The 17001-nt window shown below is 36.4% G+C and overlaps 1 protein-coding gene across 2 annotated transcripts in view; it reads left to right on the forward strand.

Annotated features, from left to right (window-relative positions):
* Window positions 1–17001, forward strand: part of Dyrk2 (Dual-specificity tyrosine phosphorylation-regulated kinase 2) — a 236906-nt gene that overhangs the window by 215615 nt on the left and 4290 nt on the right. For both annotated transcript variants that reach the window (XM_071597788.1, XM_071597789.1), the window contains exons 3-9: window positions 405–568; window positions 2359–2483; window positions 4251–4403; window positions 6795–6933; window positions 8201–8372; window positions 14890–15033; window positions 15560–15689. In XM_071597788.1, coding sequence (XP_071453889.1) covers window positions 405–568; window positions 2359–2483; window positions 4251–4403; window positions 6795–6933; window positions 8201–8372; window positions 14890–15033; window positions 15560–15689 — 1027 coding nt within the window. The remainder of the gene's footprint in view (window positions 1–404; window positions 569–2358; window positions 2484–4250; window positions 4404–6794; window positions 6934–8200; window positions 8373–14889; window positions 15034–15559; window positions 15690–17001) is intronic.

Here is a 17001-nt window from a genome sequence, read left to right on the forward strand (position 1 = left end):
TGGATCTAGTTCATCATGGATAACACTTGCTCCAAGTTATTAGTTCTCTCTCTAGTGTATACAAATTTTTCCTGTTTTCAAAGTTTAACCGAAGAAAATATTTTTGCCAGTCTAAAATCTTATAACCCTGAAACTGTTTGTTATACTTTTAAAGAATATCATCCAGGTGGAATCATGTTTTTTTAGATTTATTAATTATAAGATTAATGAAGAAATCGCATGGGATTTTTGATTTAGTGAACAATGAGTTTGGTTTATTATCAATTTGAGTGTTTTAGTAATTTTGTTGTGCATTGTCATGGGTTTCATGAAATTGTTTCAATAAAATTACAAAATAGTTCGCCTTCATTGAGAAAGTGTTCCCCGCGAATAGTTTACTCATTGTGTCCACATTCACATTTCAGAAGCTGTCAGGCAAAGCGGATCATGCCTCACAGAGTATGAACGCAATGAAATTGTGTCTTACCGAGAAGTCTGGTACCTTGGCATTGGTGCTTGCAAAATTCATGGAGTAGAAGGTGGTGCTAAAAATGGAGGATTTGACGATGCTCTTGGAAGCTATAACAAGGTGAGCTTTGTGCACTGGCAACAGGACTTTGGATTTTACAACTATGACCATCTAAGTTGCCAATGAATTTCAATTCATAATTATTCCAAAGAATTTTCAGAATGGGAGTTTAGTGCCCTCCAGGTCAAAATGTCACTCAAGGACAAAATGCCCAATGCCTGTAATTTTCATTGCATCCGAGTTGTTCTACAGGGTCATGCAGTGTGTGTCATGCTTTGCTGAATTGGTGCATCCAAACCACTCAGCAGCCAAATACATCACAGCGCACATGCCACTTTGCGTCATTTTTAGCTCTTCAGGAGGTTACCAGGGAGTGACTAACCATTTGAGATCCACATTTGTTGCCTTCTCCATCTTATATTAGAGATGCTTTCATTAGGTTGATGGTTACTCTGGAACTGGAGGAAGCGTAAGATGTAGCCAAAAGGATTCTGCAGATTCTTTGAACTCAGAACTGTGGATAATAGAAAAATCATGCCAATGTATTGATAAAGTTAGCCTTTAGTTGCTGATCTAATCACTAACTTCTTGAGTTTTATACAGGAAGCTTCATAAATATTTACTGTGAAATTGGCAACTAAGTTGTAACTTATTTGTTCATATATTATGACATGCTCTGGATGAAAATTTGAATGTCCATTGAACTTATCCTAAATTTTTTTTGCATTTTCCCATTTCAGTAACAAGAGCAAATGATCAGATTTAATTTGATGCTCTCAATTCCATTGAGGGTAATCCATTTTCAGCAATTGAAATAACTGCTGTGTGAACACTCAAAAATTAAAGAATCGTAATGAACACTGAACTTTAATAAAATAAAAATAATTAAGCTATTCGAATGATATGACCCAGTAGTATTAGGTGAGGTGACCAACAGCAGAGGTCATTTGCATAATTAGGGTGGAGAGAAACCCCCTGGCATTGACATTAGCCTACTCTCTAACGAAAGGCGCCAATGGGTCAAACAGTTCAACGTCCCATCAAAAATGGTCAAAGTGGTATGGAGAAGAATTGCAGAGGGGTTTGTTGGGAGAAATCCTATGGAGGCAGGAAAAGTGAATGAAGGGGGTATTGACCGGCGGTGGGTTGTTGAAGACTGTAATAGAGGGGAGAATGTTAGGCAAACGAGGAAAGTGCAGGAACAAGATGGGGATGTTGGACGGGATGAAGGGAGGAAGGAATGAGAGATGAAGAGTGGTGTGTTGTAGAGCGAGATTTTGGGACATGTTTTCCTAGGAGAGACAAGAGAGACAATATTTGGTGGTTGTGTCCATCCAAAAACTACCTCAACCAGTAAATTATCTTATAATAATAATTAGAATAATATGTACTAAGATATATTATGGAGCAAAACATATTCATACTTTTACCTGATTGTTAAGGCAAAAGATTTAATCTTTATAGGGATGAGTTAGTGGAATATTTTGATGTGTCTTTGATAAAGTATTATCTATGTATACATGTTTACAAAATAAATTCAAATAGCTTAGTCAAATGATTGTAATGGTGACTCCCACATGACTGATGCATCTCTCATGCAATAGTTTTAAGCTTAAGCAATCACCATTATTTGTTGCATTGAATTGTACATTAGCAGATGACTCTGTTAAAAGTTACTGTTGTGGCATCTCCCGCAGTTTCTTTGGAATTTAACTATTATTTGTATGATTTGAGTTGCTATGCAATTGCAGCTCATGCATAAGTAGCTTGGAAGTCTAGCTGTTTCATATGTTCTGGGTCCTCTTGGTAAGGTTTGCTTCTGGTTCTCACAACTCCTTTTATCATTATAGGTTCTCCATGATCACATTGCCTATAGATATGAGATCCTTGAAGTCATTGGCAAGGGCAGTTTTGGCCAGGTGATAAAAGCCCTCGATCATAAGACCAACAAGCACGTTGCCATCAAAATCATAAGGTATATCCCTGGATTTCCTAAGAATACTCATAATGAATATTTTGTGTTCATCATTCATTGCAATGTGTGAGGCAATCAGCCATTTTATAGCAATGTAAAGGATTGAAATATTAATTATAAAAAATGCTTGTTGCATATTATCTGAGTTATACACCCGTAGGTTTACTCTCTTTTATTGTACATTACGGTAAGTTAGGTGTCAATTATTTGAATGAAAACAGAAGAGTAACTGTGCATATTTTCCCATTGACTTGAAAAAATAAATTTTTTATTATTCTTTCAATAATACGAGGGTATTCTAGAGAGTAACCTCCGTTTTTGTGCTGCGTGAGAACTAGTGGAGAGAGCCGAAAAGTTGTGGTGCTGACGCACAAAGTGGGTCAGTACACCTTGAACTGCAGTTGTTGGAAGGTCACGCTGCTTAAAAAGAGACGTTTCAGGCGTGATATGGTGGAATATCATGATTAATTAAAAATAGCAATTTTCCACAAAAATAAAATTTAATGCGACCGGTTTCAATGTTACTACATCATCATCAGGTGATAGTTAAACCTCAGAGTCCACAGTCGCTAGGGCGCCCCCTTAAAACTATACAGTGATCCCAATCTTTACCCTTCAACTCAGCGCTTATTTGTGTATTGATACCTTGTTCCCAGACCACGACCATAGGGAAAAACCCCCGATCCCGTCCTCTTCCTCCGCGGCCCGAAGAGCTTTGCGGCGCACCGTGGGACACCCTCAACGAGACACCCCCTTCCATTCGGCCACGACGCGCTCTCCGGACTCCTAGGGTCTTTGCACCTTGTCTTCCCCAACCCTCTTCCCCCCCCCACTCACATAGTCACCCATTCTGCCTTCCACCTTCCCCCCTCTTCCCCTCTTTTCCTCCACCCTCCCCTTACTTGCCTTTAATCATATATATACTGGACTCTGAGGTTTAACTATCACCTGATGATGATGTAGTAACATTGAAACCGGTCGCATTAAATTTTATTTTTGTGGAAAATTGCTATTTTTAATTAGTCACGCTGCTTGTCATTTGTTTACAATAGCAAGTCAAAATGAACAATGCCACAGAGGTTCCCGCCAAATTTGAAGTCCGTTCCGTGATAAGGTTTTTACTGATTAAAAAAACTTCAAAAATGCTGAAATTCATTGGAAAATTATTGCTCTTGGTATGGGCCATACTATGTGATGAGTGACAAGAGTTGTGCATCAGTGTTGTCGTTTGTTTAAGAGAGAAACCAAATCTCCATGATGGCCTGCGGTGAACAATAAACTGCCCCTGAAAATTGATGAAAAGGTTCGTGAAAATCATTTTGCGATAACTGAAATCTTTAGAAAGTTTTCCTCAGATTACTAGGACTCATGTAGGCATGGAAACACAAATGAAAAGTCAGGCCACTGCGTATCTCGTATAACGGAGGTCACTTTCTGGGCAGACCATTTGGCGGGAATTTCAGTGGCATTTTTCACTTTTACTCGCTATTGTAAACAAACGACAACCGGCAATGCGACCTTCCAAACACTACAACAGCTCGAGGCTTGCTGAGCTATTGTTTGCGTCAACACAGCGGCCATTTGGATCCCACCACTAATTCTCACGCTACTACACAAAAACGGAGGTCACTTTCTGGACAGCCCTCGTACATGAATTTTGAATTTATCTCTGTCTATCATTTTCTTATTCTGCATAATGGAATCTGATTTTATGCCAAAAACTTAATGTGGCATGAATCTCAATGTGTATTTTTCCCTCTTTCATAGGAACAAGAAACGCTTTCATCATCAAGCTCTAATCGAAGTTCGCATACTTGATCATTTGCGTAAGAAGGACAAAGATTCCTCCCACAATGTGGTACACATGACTGAATATTTCTACTTCCGAAATCATCTTTGCATTAGCTTTGAGCTCATGAGGTAAGTTAATGACAGCAATTCAAACATTCATTGACCTAGTATTGAACTTTTCTAGTGATGAGCAAAAGTTCATGATCTATTGTAATTTTAATATTTCATACACAAACACACACACATATACATATATATATATATATATATATATATATATATATATATATATATATATATATATATATATATATATATATATTCGATTCCCGGGCAAGGCACTCTGGGCACCTGCAGCTCCACCCAAGCTAAAAGTGGTTTTTCGGGTACCAGGTCTTCCTGGGAAACCATAACCGGCACAGGGGAAGGAACCGGCCCCCCTACCCTGATGTGTGAATTTTCACACGCCGTGTATAGGGCTTAGTAGTACTGGGTGAACTCTACCACCATCACCTACCAAGCCGACCTTCGGGTTGATTACTGTGTTTATGTTTTCTTGGTTATATATATATATATATATATATATATATATATATATATATATATATATATATATATATATATATATATATATATATATATATATATATATATAGTGTGTGTGTGTGTGTCAATGATGACAAAATGTTCAGGTAAGCGGTTTTGTCAATGATGGCAAAGCATTCATACATAAAAATTTAACTATAATGTGAAAATGATGCATAAGTCAAGAGTCTGATATTATTTCACAGTATCATTCTTTGTGAAGAAGGCATAAATTAAAGAGTCCCGCCCTAAAGAGGCAGTTTGTCGCTACCCCTTCAATCTGGAGAGTTGTGGGTGGCCTGCGTCATCTCCTTGCTCGAGTATATCTCTGCAATGCCAATTCTTCACACTGGTGTCAGTGTCAGAGGAGTACCATTGTTTTTTGCCATGCATACATTCCTTCCTCTTCTCATTCATGCTTCCTTCTTCCTTCAATCATATTTACAAACCAGTCTCAATTTCTTCTCAGGTATCCTACCAGCCTCTTCCCTCTTTTTTCTATTTCTGTCAATTGGTACTTTTTCCCAATTCTCTCCAGTACTTCTTCAGCACTTACTTGTACAGAGCAACCTCAACATTAGGCTCTAACACCACATTTGAAAAACATCAAAATCCTTATTTTGTTTTTCTAGAATCACCTAGCTTTCTAACCTGTACAAAGCGGCAGTCCATGATTAGTCTTTTTTGTGAAATGTGTGATATCTGCTCTGATTCCTTAGCTTGTTAATATTATTCTGCTTTTCGCATGAAGTGCTTCTCTGTCCTGAGCTATTTTGGCTCTGTCATTTAGCTTGCCTTTTATCCATTGTTAATTTTAGTTCTCAAACTTTAGATCAAGTCCAGGGCTTTACTATGCTTTTAGTCTTTGAGGGCTTGATCAAATTCCATTGTGGTTATGATTTGCCCTATTTCTTCATCTGGAACTTTTTGCTCTTTTCTTAAGATTTCCTTTCTACCCTTTGCACTATTTCGCCTTATAATTCTTTCCATCTCAATGATAATGCCTCTTCACCAATAATAACTCATCTGATATTCTTCAAAGAATATCTTCAGGTTTTTCCTCATTCTGAACTGCCCCTTGAGGAGGATTGAAGTATGTCTTAGTAATGGAAAATTATTCTAGGAATACTTTAAAATCCTGAAGGCAGATTAACATAGTCTGGAATTTGCTTTTTTGAGTAATATGTTCCCGAGGTGAATTGCCATATTTGATGGCATATGAAACGTTTTCCAAAAATATCGTTAAAAAAAAACCTACATTATATATGTAAAGTTTCAAACTCCATGGGTTAACATCCAAAATTTTAGATGTTATTTTTTATCCCAGATAGTCAGTACTACTTGTTTAGACTCCATTATATTTAGATCATTATCTATATATAATTTTATGATTCAATTGACAAATGTTTTAGTTGGAATTATTAATAGTAAGTTCTGCACTGTTCTGTGATGTGAGTTACATATTGTACACTTCTGCAATACTGAAAAGTTATGAGCAAGATATCCAATGAACTTGGTCATATGTTAACACAACTGATCATGACAAAAGAATGTGTGCTCTTCTTACGGATTGGTATCCTAAGGAATTCCCCATACTTTTGCATGAGCTCTTAATAGCTTCTTCTTGTGAGTGCCCGGGTTAAATGAGGGTGCATCTTAAATGGTGGTTTATCTTATATGGTGTCGACTATGGTAGTCCCTCATTTGAATCTCCAGGTAAGGGCTACCTGAAGGGAGAACATCAAATAAATGTGACTCTTTTCTTTCGTCTTCCAAGTGCATCGTCTTCATGGGTGCATCAGAGTTTGCCACCCTTCACTTGTATTGTTTGCAAAATTCCATAAACCTTTCTTCTCTTTGTGGGTTAATGCTATTCTTTTAACCTGCTTAGGTCTTGCTTCTGTCATTTAGATAACACTCCTTTTTTCTTTTCAGTTTGAATCTCTATGAATTGATCAAGAAGAACAACTACCAAGGTTTCAGCCAAGGCCTCATCCGACGTTTCGCTCAATCATTGGCTCAGTGCTTACTTCTTCTGTATCAGGAGAAAATTATACATTGTGATCTCAAGCCGGTATGTCTCATAAGTTTATCTAGGTCTCAACATAAGTTATTTATTTAGTAATTTATTTTAAGCAGTAAGTAATGTGTCTATTATTTCACAGTGAAAAGATGTATTTTTTTTAGTTATGAAAGAGTTGTTAGATACATGGCCAAAATTCCAAAAAGAGAGCCATGTAGACCTCTCCTGTAAAAATCTTGAAATCTTACCTGTAACACGTTTGTATGTATATCATATATATATATATATATATATGTGTATGTGTTAGGAAAATAGTGTGTCAATTTAAAAAAATGAGTGACCATTGATGTGCCATAAGACAAAGAAAGAAGGTGCATGTATTGCGGCATTCCTCTTCTTTGTTTAAAAAAGGACCACTTTATGCTGGCATTAAAACTTATAATCATTTACCAGCAGGTATACAAGATAGCAAATCATATCAGATGTTTAAATGTAGGTTCAAATCTTTTTTAATCAAGAGTGGTTTTTGTGACCGAAATGAGTATTTTTTATCAAGGCATGACGTGCGGTAACCATAATTTTTTTGCTTTAACTATGTATGTATACATTTTTCTGGTTTTTATATGACATATCTTATATTTTACCATTGTGAAATAACGAAATGAAATAATAAATAAATAAGTAGTTATTCACATCATAATAGTAGTAAGATCTGAAACTGATATCAAAGAAATGGATGACTCGAATTCTTTAAAGTTTTTTAATGATATATATTGCTTTAACATTGCCATGCACAGTGACTGCTGCTCAGCAAAGATCACTATAGATAACATACAGTGTGTTCAGTGAGTAACATTCAGTGAATATAGCAATGGGCCATTATGATGTATTATCACTAGAAATAAGACATTCAGTGAATGTAAGAATGGGCCCTTTTCATGTCAATTGAATTTACCGTAATTTTCTTTTATAATGTTTTTTTACATGGCTCAAGAGTTTTTATTCACTTTGTATTTTTTAGTTTTAATTTCTGGTATGTCCCATTCATGGACGGGACCTTCAATAAATGAATGATATCAATTATCGTCATCAGTATAATCTTCAGGCTGTGATTGGTATAAATATGCAAATATTCTCTGCAGACCCCAAAATTCTATTTACCAGGCTTGATGTGGAGCAGGAGTACCACTTGCAATTAAATAATTTTTTGAAACAATTAAATAAAAATAGAAAGATATGGGTCCACACGTTTACTACCTCAAATCCATAAATATTTCATGTAGCCCTTGTTTTCATTGCAATTACTCTCTCATTGCAGGAAAATGTACTTCTGAGGAGAAGGGGAAGTACATCAATCAAGGTGATAGATTTTGGCAGCTCCTGCTATTCCCATCAAAGGGTGTACACATATATCCAGTCCAGATTCTATCGATCTCCTGAGGTCATCTTGGGGCTCTCCTATGGTCCAGCTATTGACATGTGGAGTCTTGGTGAGTTCCAATTTCATTTCATGCCTTTGAAGAAATTGTGCCTCTTGATTTTAACCATACCAATTGAAAAGCATTATTGTAAAAGCTCAGACTTTTGTGTAATTTTGTAATAATAACAACTCAACCTGGAAGGTCACAATAGTTCATTGCTGCATTTACACTGCCGCCTGAATCACATTAAATTAGCTATGCTCAACAGTCATTAGCCATAAGTGCATACATCCTATTTTTATCACAATTTCTGGTCAGGACATCGAGATTGCGATAAAGAGCCAACCAATGGCCCTGCATCAGTTCTTGGAATAGTCAAAATTAATTGCATGGCAAATCCAAACAGCACAAAAATTTTATATTAAAAAATGAGAGTTAACGATTTAAATATGAAGAAACCCACATTGGGTATTTCCAGAATATTTTTGGAGAAAATAATATTGCCTCAGTGTGAGTTCCCTTAAGGAATATAACAAAATTGAAGCTGAAGAATGAAAATCAATGTTTTAGTAACAGTAGCAATGCCTTGAACCATATGGGTCTAAAATGAAACACAAGAAGATATGTACTTATAGGCATATCATGTCTCTAGACCAGTATCTTTTTCGTCAAAGTATGGGAATTGTTTTGTCAACAGCACAGGTGGACCACACACAGGAGTGATGCCAAACTCTCTAACGTCATCCTATTATGCTTAGATAGGACTTCAGTTCCTTTGAAAAACTCATTAAATATTGTAGCAGATTTGAGTGGTCTTAGATTTGTGGCCGTGAATGAATCCAGTAGTGGTGTTCTTGCATGTATCATCATTATATTCAAGCACAAGAATGTATTTTACCTGCGCTGGTCAAGCTCTGGTGCTATAATAAAAGTTTTTATGTCTACAGCTATTGTGATTTTATCATAGTAGGATGAATAATACTTTGAACCATTTTGAAAATCTCCCTAAAAATTCCATTAATCAGCAAAAATATTGTATTCCTATGACACAGGTCAATGGCAGACTTTTGTAAACTCTTATATTTCCTTCATAGTGGGCTTTGCCATGCTTTGTATTTCAAGTATTGCCGATGGCTCGTCCACAGGGACTGCCCAGTCATGATACGATCCAAACATTCATCTATGAATGTCCTCCAGATATGTGAAGCAAGTTTAATCAAACCTGTTCTCTCTGGGAAGTAGACTTGTATCAAAATTCAATATTCCTCACAGCCAAATGAGCCATCCTCATGGTAAACATTTATGACTGAGTCCCTCTTTATTGTGGGTCGTGGTAGTCCAGCTGTAGAGTGTTGGACCAGAGCGTTCAATTCCCAGACAAGCCTTTCTGGACACCTTCAGCTCCATCCAAGCTATGTGATTTTTTGCGTTCCAGATCTTTCTGGAAAACCATAACTGGCAAAGGGGAAGGAACTGGTCCCCCATGTTGATGCAAGAATTTTACATGCTGGTTAGGGCTTAGCGCTATCATCACCTATCAAATCAGCTTTCGGGTTCATTACTGTGTTATTGGTTTTAAAACTTGGTTGTCAAAGATGTAATTTTGGCTTGCACTCATGAGGTATAGCTTTGCTTTTATCATTCCATTGGTTCTTTAGATCCTTATGAAGGAATTGAATTGGTAAATATCCAAGGGATTCCGTTCATTTCAAGTGAGCATTCTCCTTTCAGCCTTTTTAATGCAAGAACTGAGGACGTGGTTCTTTTGGCTCTGTGTGACTCATAGTTGCTCGTAGTTAGTTACAGGCATCACAAAACTTGGTGGCGACTATAGTTGATGTATTCAGGCTTAACTTTGTGGAAATCCATTGGCACAGAGGGAAAAAAATAGTGTTTATTTCCAAATGAAAAATTTTGTAGAAAGATGCATTGTTTTTTTTTTACTTGATTGGTCTTGCACTTGTTCTGGAGAGGCCATGTTTTGGCAGAAAAGAATTCATTTTCTAAAAACTCTTTCGATGCAGGGTAAAGGAAGTTGCCGGGAAGTTTCCTTCATTGCCAACTTTCAAATTCTCTTTGTCTTATTCTTCCTTAAGTGCCAACTATGTCTAAGTGAAGTATGTACATAATAAATCTCAGTTAAAAGAACTGAACATTTAATTACTGATATTAATAATTCTTCACAGCAGTATTAGTATACTAGAAGAAAGAAAATACGCATATGAAATATTACAATATGGCAAAAACTATTTCTCCACATCATAGTGTAGTATCATGCTTCTTTAGTAAGTCATGTCACAGCAGGTATAATTATTTCTAGTTCTTATTTGTATCAATTCCTTCCTAATGCATCTTAGTTACTTTAAATTAAAATCTTCAATAGCATATGGTAGAAGGACTCTGATTTTATTCTCCATGATGGTTTGTTTAAGTTTAAAAGGGGAGCAATATAAATGAATAATATTATATAAATTATATGGTAATCACTATCATTAGCAAGATTATAAATATTTCATGCATCAATATTTAGGTATCTCCATATTATGAAATCGGCTGTGTGTTTACTTACGTAAAGTCATTGAAACATTCCATGAAACAGTTTCAATGCCAACTCTCCAAATAATTATTTATAACTGATCTAAATATAATCATGGCAAAGTACTAGAGGAGGGCTGTTTAAAAGTTCAATATAAAAATAATCACGAGGCCACAAGCTAAAGGCATGGCATAGATTGAGCATTCAGAGACTTAGAGCAAGTGCCTAAACTCATACATGGAGATATACATTACTATATTTCTGAGCTATAATTTTCGTAATTATAGAACAATGGTTCTTGCACATATACATCTACCCTATGCCCATTATGGGCACAAAGGAAACAGTGGGGAAAATGTGAATGCGCGTGAAAGCATCTACAGCATATGACCATTTGCAAACATTGCTGTGAAGGGGGAGTATTGTGCTTGCCTTCATCAAGGGTCTTCTGCAAGTAATGAGGCAGCTCTGCCTTCCGTGCACCTTCCACTTCCCTTTCCCCCAGCCCCCTGCAACAAGCACCCCTCCCTGAGACGTCCTGCTTTTTTAAGGCAATTGCCAAGTAGTTATGTTATTATTATACCCTGTTTTTGTTTGTCGAATATTTGGCTATTGTCACTTTTAATATGTATTTATCTTATCTTAATTCTCTTCCAAATTGTTCATTTTATTTCATGAATAATTAGAAAATGTACAGTTATTTCAATTGTCTGCTGAGAACAATGCCAATGCTGGCTCAATGTGACACAATATGTTTGGCAGCCTTGCATTTTAGTCTTCTAAGTTATCCCAGTCAGTGTATGTTTTATTCTATTCTTAATATTTTTAAAGGAATGACGATGGGGCAGGGTATACTAAGTTCAGATGAAATCCTGGAATATATACTCATGATGTAGATCTTCCCTGTTTGTGGTTAGAATGCACCATGCATAAGCACACAAAAGCATAGCCACAACCATACATTAAAATGTGCCCAAGTCCATTTTCAGAATACCCCAAACCCACTCAAACATCAATAAATATTATTTCAAGTGTTGGTTAAAATGGCCTCTGCTACCAATTTGTGATAGTTCAAAAATCAGTCATTCTTGTGTTAAGCTGAAGGATTGCCATCGATTTTTATATTAAAAATACATCAGTTTTCCTAAATATTGAATGCATGCATTTTGTTGAATTATTATTTTTAATCTGTCACTCATAGCATGTATATGTTTCTACTATTTGGCCTTTATTTCAGGAATTAAATCTGCTTGCAACCCTCTCGTGCTTTATATTGTTTTTAATTCTGAATATGAAAAATAACATGGGCAACTATTCCCTTAATACTGATTATCAGCATCATTGCACCAGAGGAAAATAGTCTGTGCATCAAAACAATATTTGATCTAAAGCATTAAAATTGGGGCCCAGGAGATAATGGGCATCAGATTATAAAGCAAATTACCCAAAAGTTTAAAGGGTACTGAGGGAGCTACTGCATTAAAACATAATTTAAAAACTAAACCACAATGTAACATGTTCTACTTGACTTATTAACATCTCAACAGCATTCCTGATCTTTGGGTTCATACTTTTAGTTTATAGCAATGCTCTTAGTTTAGTTTATATTAATGCTCAGTGATTTTCAATGGAAATATTTATGTATGTTTACATTTAATGTGTGTATGTGTTTGTGCTAAATTTAATGTAATTGTTAGTACCATATTTTCATCTCAATTGAGCCTGTATGCATTTTACTCATTTTTGGTGTTCCTTGTATCATGTACCTCACACCATCCACATGGGATTTTGGTAATATGATCTTTGGGTAAATAAAATGTAATATTTTTATCCTGTCATCCCAATCAATAAGCCATCATTGATTGGGATGACTCCTCTAGGCCATATTCTTAGGGGAGGGGGAGTGAATGTGAAATTGAGATGCACAGACAGTGTCATGGGTAACAATCACACTCACTCTTGTGTGGTGCACAGTGACCTCTGGTTTCAGCACCTAGATGGTGACTCTTGAGTCACCATCTGGATGCCCTTAGGAATGGCAAGGAAGGAAGGAAGGATTCGTATGCTGGTAGTACTGGCGTTAACAAGGAAATGAAAAAAGGGCAGGAGGGAGATTTGCCGACAGTCGGTCCATCAGTCTGACTCGTGAGCCAGTCACTCGCACACATGCAAGGAAAACCCCTTCGCCAGTGACCCACGGCCACCAGTTATTATTCCATCGGTGGTCGCCCTCGAGCACACCAAAGGAGTGGGTGGAAGCTGCCGCCAGGGTCCACTGAGGGTCGGCTCTTCAACCAGAGTGCGTGCGACTGTTGCGTGTGTTCCAACATCCCTTTATTGTTCCACATCATTCCCCTCCCCAACTAATTCGGCCAATTTATACCATTCGTTGTTTCACGGTCATTGTGACATTCTACACTCCATACCCATGGCATATAATTATTTCGTAATAATTTATTTCTTCTTTCGAGAATATACATTCAGAATAAAACAGCCATGGGCAATGTAGTCAGTCCATCTAACTGGGTACGAGTTCAGTCACGTGGGTCAGATGGTTTACTTGGTTTGTATGGAAAGTATCGGGAAACTAGATTTAGCATTTCAGATATCGCTACAAACGCTTCAATATTCTTCGAAGTACTTCTTCCCTTGAGCATCGACACACTTCTGCCAGCAGCGTATCCATGACTTGGAGGCTCACTGATAGGCGGAAGGTCCTTAAGGGTAGGTGGGCAAGTATCTTTGACGGCACTTAAAGTGGTCTCATGGTGGTGTCCTTTGTGGAAGAGAGGATTTCACTTTTGGTAATAGGATATAGTAGTCTGCTGATGCCAAGTCGGGATTGTGAGGGGGTTGGGGAATCGTTGCGATGCTGTTGCAGAAGGCAAGTGGACACGCCGCTCTGATCTGTTGGTTGTCTGTTCAAAAACCTTCAAGAGGTCGATTTAAACGCAGATCTTCCATCGCATCGCCATTTTTTCAGTGCCATAAAGGGTGTGCCCTGTCACTGTCTTATCAATGCCAATATACAATCTGCAATCATCCTGCACTTAAAAACGTTACCGATACTCTTTATGCCAACCTTGTATGGCGTTCTCTATCGGATTACCCCGAGCACCCTGGAAATTTCGCCCGTAACTGTGTCTCTGTTATTTTAGGCTTTGGTTTTTTTGGTGGGCGTGACTTCCCTGAAATTCGTCTTTAACAGAGTATCCTTATGCAAGGACTATAATGCACCATGCTGGGATCTTCCGTGGAAGAGAACATAATCTTAAAAATATAATTCAATTGCCTAGTGTAAAAAGAAACAAGATTTTTACTGGCGGAAATAATTTTTAAGCTTTGCGTTAAATACTAATATCTGATGATTTTGTGCTGCTGAAAGACTTTTAAAATGTTTTATGTTTGGAAAAGGCAAAGAATACACACTTAAGATACGGTTCTGCACATTTATTCCATACAAATGAAATGCTCTAATTGATTTTCATAAGAAGTAGGTTCCTTTCTACTCAGACATAACTCCTAGAAAGGGGGTAATTCGCAGCTTCTGTTTTATCTGTCACCTTTGATATTTTTCCAATGAGCTGCGACTATCAGTGACTAAATAGTTGGTGAACCATTCCTGCTTTAATATCATTATTCTAATGATGCTCAGAGTGAGAGAAATTGGAACCCTGGGTATTTATTGATTAATCATCAGTTTTGAGGACCCACAAGAGCACTTCCATTGGAAGCCTTTTCATCAGCCCTAGTTTTTAGGTACATCCATACCCAGCATTCCTCTCATTTGGGAGTCCTTTATTGTGATCCCTGAATGGTGAGTGGGTACACCTCATGTGGACCACTGCCCCGCCCACAAGTCCCAATCATTGAGTGGCAACTGCTCCGTTTTACAATCCTCTCCATAGATTATGGCCCAGGGGAGTCCGTCATCTATTTCACAGTAATACTATTGCTCTGCATCTTCTATCCAACCATCACTTCTAATATATAAGTAGAATTGTTCTGATAATAAGTTGAATTGCTCATCTCATTTAACCATATTTTCAGGCTGCATCCTTGCTGAGCTGTATACAGGGTATCCATTATTTCCTGGTGAAAATGAGGTTGAACAACTGGCCTGTATCATGGAAGTTCTTGGCCTTCCACCCTCCAGTTTATTGGGATCAGCAACTCGCAGGCGCTTATTTTTCGGTGAGAGATAGTTGCGCAGCTGCTTATATATAGTAAGAAGTGTGCCTACTTTCAAAAATGGTATTTTGTTGGGCATGCATCAAAGAATTCTTATTTAAAAATTGTATTATAAATAAGAATATCTTGGTTTGTATGACAGAAATGAATGTCTATTACTCCAAACAATAGAATATGAGGGTAATGATGAAAATTTTAAAGTTAAACCTGCCAGCAGAAATATTCTGTTTAAAATTTAAATATTATTTTTCACAATTGTAATAATTCAAGTTTATTTATTTGAAATATGTAGATATGTAGTGTCCAACTTGAAACTCATAGTTTTATCCTGGAGGATATCAAATTAAATTAATGAAACATCATTTAAAATCAAGTTAGTCATAAAATTTATTAAAAATCAAGAGAATCATAAGCATAAAGGAATGGGTGTTTATCAAAATGAATTTAGTGAGATGACGTATACAAGCATGATTGAGTGAACAATTAATTTTCTGTCTCCTCTAATGCTTTTCTCTTGATTTTCATACAGATTCAAAGGACAATCCTCGGTGTGTGACCAATAGCAGAGGAAGACAAAGAGTGCCTGGATCAAAAGACTTAGCCACTGCCCTTGACTGCAACCAACCATCATTTGTGGATTTCATCAGTCGATGCCTTGAGTGAGTTACTCTTTTCACATTGGATAGATGAAATCCTGAAAGAACATAATGTACCTGACAATATGATATTTGTCACATTTTAGGAAGAAGCATCATTCTTTTACTTATGTATTTATACACAATAAGCTGGTTCAGTATTTTTTCTCGTAAAACAAAATAATGCACATCAATTTTGTTGATATGTATCACATGGAAGAAAAGGTTATTTACATTACACAGGGATATTTTTCAAACAACATTTTAGACTTTTCTTTACACAATGCACAAAGTTCGTCCACAGAGTACAAAAGTTTAATAAGCAAATATGCTTTAAGATTACGCTCAAAAGTATTTGAAGGAGATGTTTCCAAATCTGGAGGAAGTAGGTTAAAACATTTGGCTTCTTGGTACTGTTGTCCATCACCACTCAAATGAGATAATCTTGCCTCAATGTGTACATCAAGTCTTGTACCTGTAGAGTCCTGATGATGGATATATTTAAATTTTCTTAGATGATATACATGACTCAATTGCAGACTTATTTAACCCTTCTAATGCCAGCCTCTCATCCCTGATATACGTGAAAAATGCAGGGGCTGTTTTGATGAACTTGTAGGTTTGCACTTAGAAATTTATACAAAGCCTAATATGAATGTGTTTTAGCTAATTTTTTGTGCATGCACTTTAAATGGGAACAGTTACAATTAAGAAAATTCACTAATGTTTTTATCTCGCCTATATATTTAGCAAAAAATTTAATTTTAAAATTTATTTTTAAAAAATGTAAACTTACCATCAGTTTAAAAAATTTGTCATTAATAATATTTTTACATTTATAATTTTTCCATAATTAGTTTTTACTTTTATTACTTAGCTCACAAAAACAATTTAATGCTTTTGACATTATTTCTTAAATAGCTATATTGAATATGCCAAAATATGTTCTCAAGTCCCACAAATGTAATCTTCCCAGAAATCAGTCACTACTTCTCCTCTATCAAAATATTCAAACAAGGAACTCTAGGAAGAAGATATTCTTTATTTTTTTGACAAAATAAGATCGACAGAATCAATATTTTTCACTGCTACAGCCATTTCTGCTGAGCAACACCAAAAGGGTTACCATGGAGAATCCCATGCCACAGCAAAGATAAAATGTTTCATGCCCATTGAAATGAAAAATCATATTTTATCAGAAATGTCTTTAGGACAAAATGAATGAGGTAAATAGTACTCGCTACAAAGATGACCTTATAGTGATACAAAGACGAGCTTGTAAGTAATACAGAGACGCATGATAAAATGTAAGCTTATTTCTAAACTTACGTTGATA

This window comes from Hetaerina americana, unplaced genomic scaffold (assembly GCF_022747635.1).
Source record: "Hetaerina americana unplaced genomic scaffold, ioHetAmer1.1.p SCAF_9, whole genome shotgun sequence".
NCBI classification, from domain to species: Eukaryota; Metazoa; Arthropoda; class Insecta; order Odonata; family Calopterygidae; genus Hetaerina; species Hetaerina americana.